Source organism: Arachis stenosperma, chromosome 4 (assembly GCF_014773155.1).
Source record: "Arachis stenosperma cultivar V10309 chromosome 4, arast.V10309.gnm1.PFL2, whole genome shotgun sequence".
NCBI lineage: Eukaryota > Viridiplantae > Streptophyta > Magnoliopsida > Fabales > Fabaceae > Arachis > Arachis stenosperma.
In genome coordinates this window covers 82,604,832-82,616,856 of record NC_080380.1, presented here as the reverse complement: position 1 = coordinate 82,616,856, position 12,025 = coordinate 82,604,832, and the positions used below count along the sequence as shown (strand labels likewise).

The 12,025-nt window shown below is 39.5% G+C and overlaps 1 protein-coding gene across 1 annotated transcript; it reads left to right on the top strand.

Moving 5' to 3' along the window:
* Positions 1-11,354: 11,354 nt before the first annotated feature.
* On the top strand, positions 11,355-11,753 carry LOC130975149 (uncharacterized). The gene has a single exon (XM_057899976.1). It carries the CDS (start codon positions 11,355-11,357, stop codon positions 11,751-11,753), a length of 399 nt encoding a protein of 132 aa, XP_057755959.1.
* Positions 11,754-12,025: the final 272 nt, after the last annotated feature.

The following is a 12,025-nucleotide window of genomic DNA, read 5'->3' as shown; positions in this document are numbered from 1 at the left end:
TTCATACACTTGTCTGAAGCTCATACACCAATGATATACATAAGTATCACTATCTTTATCTTCTATGTTATTTTCGTTCATCACCATATATATCTGAGTTTGCCTGACTAAGATTTACAAGATGACCATAGCTTGCTTCAATACTAACAATCTCCGTGGGATCGACCCTTACTCACGTAAGGTTTTATTACTTGGACGACCCAGTGCACTTGCTGGTTAGTTGTGCGAAGTTGTGTAATGCCATGGTATTAAGCGCACCAAGTTTTTGGAGCCATTACCAGGGATTATGAGAGTTGTGAAAAAGTATAGTTCACAATTTCGCCGACCAGTTCCCAGGTTTGAACTCTCTCCTCTTGATGTGCTTTGATGAGCGGATATTTTATACGCTTTTTGGGGGTATTTTCATATAGTTTTTAGTAGAATTTAGCCACTTTTTAGTATATTTCTATTAGTTTTTGTGCAAAAATCATATTTTTGGACTTTACTATGAGTTTGTGTGTTTTTCTGTGATTTCAAGTATTTTTTGGCTGAAATTGAGGGACCTGAGCAAAAATCTGATTCAGAGGCTGAAAAAGGACTGAAGATGTTGTTGGATTCTGACCTCCCTACACTCGAAGTAGATTTTCTGGAGCTAGAAAACTCAAAATGGCGCACTCTCAATTGCATTAGAAAGTAGACATCTAGGGCTTTTTAGCAAGATATAATAGTCCAACTTTGTGCGAGTTTTGATGATGTAAAAAGGCACAAAAGTTGAAGTTAAACGCCCAAACTGGCACCAAAGCTGGTGTTTAACTCCAGGACTAGCCTATGCACGTGAAAGCTTCAATTCTCAGCCCCAGCACACATCAAGTGGGCCCCAAAAGTGGATTTCTGCACTACCTATCCTAATTTACTCCTTTTCTGTAAACTTAGGTTACTAGTTGAGTATAAAAACTACTTTTAGAGATTTATTTTGTACCTCATGATATTTTTACGTTTTACATTGTATCTCTACGACATGAGTCTCTAAACTCCATTGTTGGGGGTGAGGAGCTCTGCTGTGTCTCGATAGATTAATGCAATTACCACTGTTTTCTATTCAATCACGCTTGTTTCCATTCTAAGATATTCATTCGCACTTAAACATGATGAATGTGATGATCTGTGACACTCATCACCATTCTCAACTTATGAATGCGTGCCTGACAACCACCTCCGTTCTATCCTAGATTGAATGTGTATCTCTTGGGTTCCTGGTTCACGAATTTGAGACCTCTCCTGACAACAGAGTATTTAAATTCGTGCATCCAGAGTCTTTGTGGTATAAGCTATAATCAATTGGCAGCATTTCTGAGATCCGAAAAGTCTAAACCTTGTCTATGGTATTCCGACTAGGATCCAGGAAGGGATGACTGTGACGAGCTTCAAACTCACGAATGTTGGGCATGTGACAGACGCAAAAGGATCATTGGATCCTATTCCAACACAAGTGAGAACCGACAGATGATTAGCCATGTACATAGACCTTTTTCACTGAGAGGATGGATGCTAGCCATTGACAACGGTGATCCTCCAACATACAGCTTGCCATGGAAGGAGCCTTGCATGCATGAAGAAGAAGACAGTAGGAAAGCAGAGATTCAGATGACAGAGCATCTCCAAAACTCTAACCTGTTCTCCATTATTGAATCACAAGTACCTTTTATTTCATGCTCTTTTATTACATTGCAAACAAAAACCCTTTTCATTATTAATCTCCTGACTAAGAGTTACAAGGTAACCATAGCTTGCTTCAAGTCGACAATCTCCATGGGATCGACCTTTACTCACGTAAGGTATTACTTGGATGACCCAGTGCACTTGCTGGTTAGTTGTGCGGAATTGCAAGTGTGATTGAAATTTCATGCACCAAGTTTTTGGCGCCGTTGCCGGGGATTGTTCGAGTTTGGATAACTGACGATTTACTTTGTTGCTTAGATTAGGAAAAATTTTTCTTTTTAGTTTAGAGTCATTAAAATTGCGTCTTCTATTATTGTTTTTGGTTGAAACTTTTTTTTTAAAAAATCCTTATTTTCCTTTTCAATTTTTTTTCGAAAATTTTTATAAACTAATAATTGAATTTTTCGGTTTGAGTTTAGTTTCATATTTTAAGTTTGGTGTCCTTTGTGTTTCTGTTTTCTTAAAAAATTTTCAAAATTTGTTCTTCGCGTTCATCGTGATATTCAAAGTTTTGCTGGTTGTTTCCTTTGTTTTGATCTAAAAATTTAAGTTTGGTGTCATTTTTTCTATTTTTTCTCTTTCTTCATTAAATTCAAAAATATATTTTCCCTCTATTCTAATTGATTTTCGAATTCTGTCTTTAAAAATTCAGATTTTCAATTTAAAACTTCTTATTCTGTCTTATCTTAGTTTTAAAATTTCAAAATTCAAAATCTTTTTCAAAAATCATATCCAAAGTTTTTCAAATCTTCTTAATTAAGTAATTACTTTAGTTTTTGATTTTTTTTCCTTTTTTCTTTTAGTTTCAAAAATTATATTTTAATCTCTAATTATTTTATTTTATCTTATTATTTTCTTATTTATTCGATTTGCTTTTAATCAAAAAAAAAAAAAATATATATATATATATATATATATATATATATATATATAATAAAATAAATCCACATCATCTTCCTTTCTCCATCATAGAACTAAGTAGAAATGAACAGTCCAGAAGGACTCTGGGGTCATATGCTAACCCCGCTATTACTTTATATAGGAGTAGTATCTGTATACCCTCCATTGGAGTCAGTAGTTTTGAGTTGAATCATTAGCTCATTATCATGGTGCAGCAAAATTGCCAGTATTTCGATCTTCCACAGGAAGAACCTACTGAGTTTCTGGCACAGTTCTTACAAATTGCTGACATAGTACATGATAAAGAAGTAGACCAGGATGTCTACAGATTATTACTGTTTCCATTTGCTGTAAAAAAACTAAGCTAAGAGGTGGTTAAATAACTAACCTAAGGCCAGCATAAGGACATGGAAACAGCTGTCAGAAAAATTTCTGAATCAATATTTCCCTCCCAAGAGGATGACACAGCTAAGGATGGATATCCAAGGATTTAAACAAGAGGATAATGAATCCCTTTACAATGCCTGGGAGAGGTACAGAGAGATGCTGAGGAAATGCCCCTCTGAAATATTTTCAAAATGGGTGCAGTTAGACATCTTCTACTATGGGCTTACAGAAAAAGCTCAGATATCTCTAGACCACTCAACTGGTGGATCTATACACATGAGAAAGAAAATTGAAGAGGCTCAAAAGCTTATAGATACTGTTGCTAGAAATCAACATCTGTACTTGTGCAGTGAGTCCTCCATGAAGGAGGAGGCTAAAGCAGTATCTACTGACCTTAGTCCTCCAGAAAAAGTTGCTAAACTCAACCAGCAGTTACTTACTCTAACAAAACAGTTAGCAGAATTTAAAGAAATGTTACAAGATACTCAGGATGCTAATAAGAATATGGAAGCACAACTTGACCAGACAAGACAATAGTTATCTAAACAAATAACAGAAGAATGTCAAGCTGTTCAATTAAGGAGTGGAAAAACATTAAATATATCAACTCAAAGCAGTAGAAAGCCAAGGAAAGAACAGCTGACAGAGGATGAACAGAATGCTTTCCAAAATCCCTCTGAGGACAGTAAGAGCCCAGAGAGAAATGATTCTGGCGTCTAAACGCGAAAAAAGGGTGACTTACTGGCATTAAACGCCCAGTGGACGCCCAGTTCTAGCGTTCAAACGCCAGAAAATGGTGAAAAGTTGGCGTCAAACGCCAATTCCATGTTCAATTCTGGCATTCAAACGCCAAAACAAGGTAGGAATTTGGCGTTAAACGCCAATCCAGTGCCCAATCTTGGCGTTCAAACGCCAGTAAGGGATCAGACACCTGCAAGTGCTGATAATAACTCCCTCAAGAAGGCGTCTCAGCCTGCTTCTGTAGGAAATAAGCCTGCAGCAACCAAGGTTGAAGAATATAAAGCCAAAATACCTTATCCTTAGAAACACTGCCAAGCGGAACAGGATAAGCAATTTGGCCGCTTTGCAGACTATCTCAAGACTCTTGAAATAAATATTCCGTTTGCAGAAGCACTTGAGCAAATACCTTCCTATGCTAAGTTCATGAAAGAGATCTTAAGCCATAAGAAGGATTGGAGAGAAATTGAAAAAGTTTTTCTCACTGAAAAATGCAGTGTAGTCATTCTAAAGAGCTTACCAGAAAAGCTTAAGGACCTCGGAAACTTTATGATACCATGCACATTAGAAGAAATTTGTACCAAGACAGCTCTATGTGATCTTGGGGCAAGTATCAACCTAATCCCTGCATCCACTATCAGAAAGCTTGGTTTGACAGAAGAGATCAAACCAACACGGATCTGTCTTCAACTTGCCGATGGCTCCATTAAATACCCATCAGGCATAATTGAAGACATGATTGACAAGGTTGAGCCATTTGCCTTTCCCACTGACTTTGTAGTGCTGAAAATGGAAGAGCACAAGAGTGCAACTCTCATTCTAGGAAGACCATTCCTAGCAACTGGCCGAACTCTCATTGATGTTCAAAAAGGGGAAGTGACCCTGAGAGTCAATGAGGATGAGTTTAAGTTGAATGCTGTAAAAGATATGTGATAAACCACTATTTTATGGTTTACAATGTGTTTAATTGTGTGGTTTTATCATGGTCTTTACCCACTTATTCATATAATTAGCATGCATTTATATTTCCTTCCTAAAATTATTACATAATTGAAAACTTACTTCTTGGAGATCCTTTAATTAGGTATTTTAATCCTCCTTTATTCCATTCGATGCCGTGATCTGTGTGTTAAGTATTTCAGGCTTCATAGGGCATGAATGAGTGAGAGATTGGGAAGGAAGCTTGCAAAAATGGAAGGAATACAAGAAATTGAGGAGATGACCAGCGAGAAGTGATGCGTGCACATCAGTGACGCGACCGCGTGGAAGAGAGAAATTCACAGTGATGCGACCGCATGAGTGACACGGACGCACGGATTGGAAAAGCAGAAGCGACGCAGAGGCATGGACTACGCGCCCGCATGGAAAAGAAAAACGCTGAATGACGCGTCTGCGTGAATGACGCGTCCGCGTGACGTGTGCGATCTGTAGAATTTCAATAGTCGCTGACAGAGTTTCTGGGCCGGATTTCAACCCAGTTTTCGGCCCGAAATTACAAACTAGAGTCAGGAAACATGTAGAAACGAGAGACACAATTCATTCTGCATAATTTTTAGTTTTAGATCTGGATTTACTCCTCCCCTAGGTTTTTCACTCACTTGAGCATTCATAATTAGCATTGGAAGATTTTGGCTTTAGCTTTTGAGAAGAGTCTACCTCCGGTACTAGTCATCTTATTTTGTTATTTACTTTTTATATTTATTCTTCCATACTTTTAATCCCTCTAGAGTTGACTTTAGCTTATTCTTACAAGTTATTAATATAGACTATTTTTATTTTCAATTAATCCTTTTATTATTGTTTATCATGTCTTCTTTTATTTTCACCATTAATTCTGTGAATTTTATAATTATGATGAGTGAGTAGTTCCATGACTTGATTGGGGATGATTGAAAGGAACCCTTGAGTTAAACTACTCAAGAGAGAAATTATAATTGGGTTTATTGTTGAATCACCCTCTAATCATTAACTCTAATCCTTCCCAAGGGAGAGGATTAGGACTTATGACTAGAAACTGATTTCCAACTTGCTTGACTTTCCTTTACCTAGTAAGGGTTAACTAAGCAGAGTAACTTCCAATTATTAATTAATCTTGAGAGTATTTCAACAAGAATAGGGCTTCCAACTAATCTACCCCCAGTCAAGGCTTTTATTTAAAATTAATTAAATTCTCTAATTTAAATTTCTGTTTATCAACTCAACCATTTTTGAAAGCACCCGATTGATGAAATAGCACATCTCCTTACAACTCGTTGGGAGATGACCTGGGATTCATACTCCCAGTATTTTAATTTTCAATATTGTGACAACCCCTTTTTAAATTGATAAGCGGATTTTCGGTTGGTTAAGGACTGTACTTGCAACGTGTCCCTATTAACAAATTCTTAACTCGCCAATTTCCACCACGTCAATTTTTGGCGCCGTTGCCGGGGAGTTGCAACAGTGTGCTAATTTATTGATTGGTATTTATTTTAATTGCAATTTTTTTTTCATTCTGTCACTATGAGCTGTACGTTTCTTTCGTTAAATGACGCGTTCTCTTCCTGATCCAAGCTTGTTAGCATTTGACCCTGAGATTGAAAGAACTCTTTCACGTATAAGGCAAGCTCGGCATCGGCGACTCCTCTTTGAGGACGAACCTGAACCGTCATCTAAGGAAGAAACAAGCTCCCTCTCTACTAATCCAGTTTATTTACGTGCAGGTGACATGGCAGCACCCAGAAGAGTCACTATCCAGGAGGAAGGAGCCCCTGATTTTACGCTCCAACCATTCCAGGCACACCACCCAGTAGTAACTGTAGATTTTGAAATAAAGTCTTCACTACTCAACTTGATGCCCAAGTTTCATGGCTTACCTGCTCAAGAGCCTATCAAGCATCTTAGGGATTTCCAGACTGCTTGTTCTACTGTTAAGCGTGATGGCACTGATGAAATCTCCATTCTATTGAAAGCCTTTCCGTTTTCTCTGGAGGGAAAGACAAGAGAGTGGTACTACACTCAACCCAGAATAACTGTTTCCAACTGGGATACACTTAGGAGAGAGTTTCTGGAGAAATTCTTTCCAGCTGAAGTTGCCGATAAGCTAAGGAAGGACATGTCTATGATCGTTCAGGATGAATCTGAGACCCTCTATGAATACTTGGAACGCTTCAATAATCTTCGAGATGCATGCCCCCATTATATGATTGACAAGATAGTGTTGCTCGGCTACTTTACACAGGGTTTGAAATCTCAAGATAGAACCACATTGGAAGGTGCTAGTAATGGTTCTATGAAAAAGTACAAGACTACGGAAGAAGCATGGCAATTGATCAGCGACATAGCTGACTCTACTAGGAATCACAGGCAGAAACAAAGTCGGTCAAGATCTGTTGCAGATGTATCCACTAGTAAAGAGACTGCTGCTATAGCTCAGAGCTTATGTGAAATGACTAACTTGCTGAAGCAGATGCAACTGAATCAACAACAGCCTCAGCAAGTTCAGCTTTCTCCACCATAGCATAGTCAGCAATTGGTTCCACAAAGAGTATGCAGAATCTGTGCAGATTACAGTCACTATACCGATGAGTGTCCACAACTCCAACCAGAAGACAACACTGTAGTAGCCACGCATAACTTTCATGACTGCCCCAATCAAGGGTACAATCAAGGTGGCAACTATAACCAAGGATGGCAGGATAACTCTAACTAAGGCTAGAGAGACAATTCTAACCAGGGTTGGAGGGACAGAGGAGGCAGAGATAACAATGGAAATCAGAGGTGGAATAACAATAACAACTTCAGGCAGTAGAATCAGAATCAATCCTACAGAGCACCTCATTTAAGACAGCCTCAAGCATCTCAGCAGACCTCTCAAATCACTTACCCCTCTTTATCTCCTAATGATGAGTTACTACAATCTATTGATCAGAGATAATAGGCCATGGAAAACAATCTTACTTCTACTCTGAATGGTTTGAATTCTACTTTGCAGCCCTTGTCTCACAGATTGGATCAATGAACAACTCCAACAACCAGTCCTCAAGCTCTGGTAGACTCCCTTCTCAACCATTACCCAACCCAAAGGGTGGTATTAATGCCATCACCCTAAGGTCCGGGACCACACTGTAAGAGAAGAATCAGGAAGAGCCAAATCCACCTGAACACACCTCAGCTGAAGAGGCAGTGGAAATAGAAGATGTTGAAGAAGAAAAGAGCATACAGGACATGGCTGAAGATGAAGACGCCAATCACAGAAAGAAGCACCAAAGGGCACAGACACTATAGAGGACGCCGTTCCTATTCCAATTCCACAACTTGCAAGGAAGCCTAGGAAGCAGTTGGAACCTGATCCCAAAATGGTAGAAATCTTCAAAAAGGTTGAGGTAACTGTTCCCCTTTTTTATGTCATTCAACAGGTACCTAAATATGCAAAGTTTCTAAAAGATTTGTGCATACATAAAGACAAAATTAATGAATTAGAAACTATTCCTTTAGAAAGTTCTATATCTTCTTTAATGGGAAATATACCTGAAAAATGTAGTGATCCAGGTCTATGCATGGTTAACTGTACCATTGGAAGTGTGATATTTTCTGACTGCATGTGTGATTTAGGAGCATGTGTTAGCATAATGCCTTTATCTGTCTATGATGTTTTGAGGCTCCCTCCCTTAAAAAGGTCGGCAGCTCGCTTTATGTTAGCAGATAAAAGTATTATTACAGTGGCTGGAGTTGCTGAAGATGTATTGGTGGGCATTAAAGGTCTCACTTTCCCCATTGATTTTTACATCCTGGAGATGCCCCAAAATGACTCAGAGAAGCCGTCGTCTATCATACTTGGAAGACTTTTCTTGAAGACCTCAAAGTTCAAATTAGATGCTTTCGCAGGCACATACTCTTTTGAAATAGACGGCCGAGTAGTAAGCTTCAATCTGAATGGAGTTATGAAACACCCTCCAGAATACCGTTCTATCTTCCAGTGTGACATCATAGATGAAACCGTAGCTGAAGTTCACCAGGAAGAGTTTGAAGATAAGTACATAGGACAAGGTCCAAGTATGGAGAATTCCGAGGACAATGCAGGTACTCTACCGCTACCACCAGTTCTAGATAATCCAGAGCCAGACCATGATCAGAAGTTAGAATTGAAACCCCTCCCTCCATACCTCAAATATGCTTACCTTGAGGACAAGGAGAAGTTTCCAATTATCATTGCACAGGACATCACTTCTCAGCAGGAAGAGCAGTTACTTAGTGTGCTGAGGAAGCACAAGAAAGCAGTTGGATGGAGTTTAGCAGACATAGTAGGCATCAACCCTCAAGTTTGTGAGCACAGGATATTTTTAGAAGAAGGATCAAGACCTGTTCATCAACCCCAAAGAAGATTGAACCCCACTATTTTAGAGGTTGTCAAGAAGGAAGTGACCAGACTATTAGAGGCAGGTATTATCTACCCCATCTCAGACAGTGAATGGGTGAGCCCAGTACAAGTGGTGCCCAAGAAGTCTGGAGTCACTACAGTGAAGAATGAGCATGGAGAGCTCATAGCAACCAGAGTACAGAACGCCTGGAGGGTCTGTATTGATTACAGGCGTCTCAACCAAGCTACTCGTAAGGATCACTACCCTCTTCCATTCATTGATCAAATGCTGGATCGCCTGTCAGGTAAATCACATTATTGCTTTTTAGATGGTTACACAGGCTATTTCCATATTCATATAACTCCTGAGGATCAGGAAAAGACTACTTTTACTTGTCCCTTTGGGACTTATGCTTACAAGAGAATGCCCTTTGGCCTGTGCAATGCACCAGCTACTTTCCAAAGATGCATGATGAGTCTTTTCTCTAATCTTATTGAGGACTGTATGGAGGTTTTTATGGATGATTTTAGCGTTTATGGTGATTCTTTTAACCTTTCCTTGGATAGTTTATCTAGAGTATTAGATAGATGTGTCAGTACAAACCTTGTATTGAATTTCGAAAAATGTCATTTTATGGTTAAACAAGGAATCATACTGGGACATGTTGTATCTAATACTGGCATTTCTGTAGATCCAGCAAAGGTGGATGTTATTTCTAGTTTGCCTTACCCCTCTTCTGTGAGGGAAGTCCGTTTGTTCCTTGGACATGCAGGTTTCTACTGAAGATTCATTAAGGACTTCAGTAAGGTAGCACTTCCCCTATCCAGACTACAGCAGAAGGATATTGAATTCGAGTTCAGTGAGGATTGCAAACAAGCGTTTGATAAGCTGAAAACCGCCCTGACTCAAGCTCCAATTGTGAGAGGACCAGACTGGAGCCAGCCATTCAAAATCATGTGCGATGCTTCCAACCATGCAGTAGGAGCAGCGCTGGCTCAGCGTGAAGGTAAGGACCCTTTTGTTATTGCTTATGCGTCTAAAACTTTAGACGCCGCTCAGTCTAACTACACTACTACTGAAAAAGAGCTTCTTGCTATTGTTTTTGCTCTAGATAAATTCCGAGCCTATTTACTTGGTACTAAGGTAGTAGTGTATTCAGACCACGCAGCTCTAAAGTATTTATTAGCTAAAAAGAAATCCAAACCAAGGCTTATACGTTTGATACTACTGCCACAAGAATTTGATTTGGAAATAAAGGATAGGAGTGGTACCCAGAATCTAGTGGCAGACCACTTAAGTCGCCTTGAACACACTAAGGATGATTCCACTCCTATAGCTGATAATCTTCCATTTGATAACCTACAAGAAGTATCTGAGGTAATCCCTTGGTATGCACATGTAGCTAATTATCTAGTTAGCTGTACTTTTCCTCCACACTTTACTAAACACCAAAGAGACAAGCTAAAAAGCGAGTCTAAATATTATATATGGGATTACCCATATTTGTGGAGATGTGGCGCTTACTAGGTAATTAGAAGGTGTGTGCCTCAATCAGAATTCCAGTCCATTTTAGAGGCCTGTCACTCATCTGAGAGTGGAGGACATTTTGGCCCTCAAAGAACAGCTAGAAAAATCTTAGACTGTGGATTCTGGTGGCCCACCCTTTTTAAAGACGCTGCTGAATTTTGTAAATCTTGTCCCCCATGCCAAAGGTTTGGTAATATATCCCAGAGGGATGAAATGCCTCAACAAACTATGCTTTTCTGTGAAATTTTTTATGTTTGGGGCATTGACTTCATAGGTCCATTTCCAAATTCTAATGGCCACCTCTATATATTGTTAGCTGTAGACTATGTTTCTAAATGGGTGGAAGCAATTTCTACCCGTACTGATGATGCTAACATTGTTGTTTTCTTTGTTAGAAACCACATTATTTGTCGCTTTGGATCACCATGAGCAATCGTGAGCGATCAAGGCACCCATTTTTGTAACAGGAGACTAACAGGATTACTGAAGAAGCATGGGATCATTCATAAAATAGCAATAGCCTACCATCCTCAGACTAATGGACAAGCTGAGGTGTCTAACAGAGAGATAAAGCGCATTTTACAGAAGATAGTCAAACCTCATAGAAGAGATTAGAGCACCAGACTACAAGATGCACTTTGGGCATACAGAACAGCATACAAGACACCCATTGGGATGAGTCCTTTCCGTTTAGTCTATGGAAAGGCTTGTCACCTTCCAGTTGAGGTGGAGCACAAAGCTTTTTGGACAGTAAAGGAATGCAACATGGGATTTGAGAAAGCCGGAGCTGAAAGGAAGTTGCAATTGCAAGAATTGGAGAGTCTTCGCCTAGAAGCTTATGAGAACTCAAGACCGTACAAGGAGAAAATGAAGGATGTACATGATCAACATATCAAGAGAAATGAGTTCCAACCTGGGGGTTTGGTTTTTCTTTACAACTCTAGACTGAGGCTCATGCCAGGCAAACTGCGATCAAGTTGGGAAGGTCCATATAGAGTCGAGAGGGCTGAGCCGTACGGAGTTTTCCATCTAAGTCACCCTTCAAGCTCTGAACTCATCAAAGTTAATGGACATCGTTTGAAGTTCTACCATGGTGAGAAGGCGACGAAAAACAAGGAGTTAGAGATCTTCCTCCTGGAGGATCCACTCGCAACTGAAAACTGAGCTACTGAAGCGTCCAACTTAAGGACGTTAAAGCAAAGCGCTAGGTGGGAGACAACCCACCACGGTATGATCGTTCCTTTTCTTCTCCTTCTCTTCCCTCATCTATAACTCTTCTCCATACTATTGACTCTATCTTGCACCTCATCTGCATACTTGGTGCACGAAATCATAATCACACTTTTGCAATTCCGCACAACTAACCAGCAAGTGCACTGGGTCGTCCAAGTAATACCTTACGTGAGTAAGGGTCGATCCCATGGAGATTGTCAGCT

Coding starts and splice junctions, on each gene's coding strand:
- LOC130975149 (XM_057899976.1), top strand. CDS start 11,355: ATGGGATTTGAGAAAGCCGGAGCTGAAAGGAAGTTGCAATTGCAAGAA.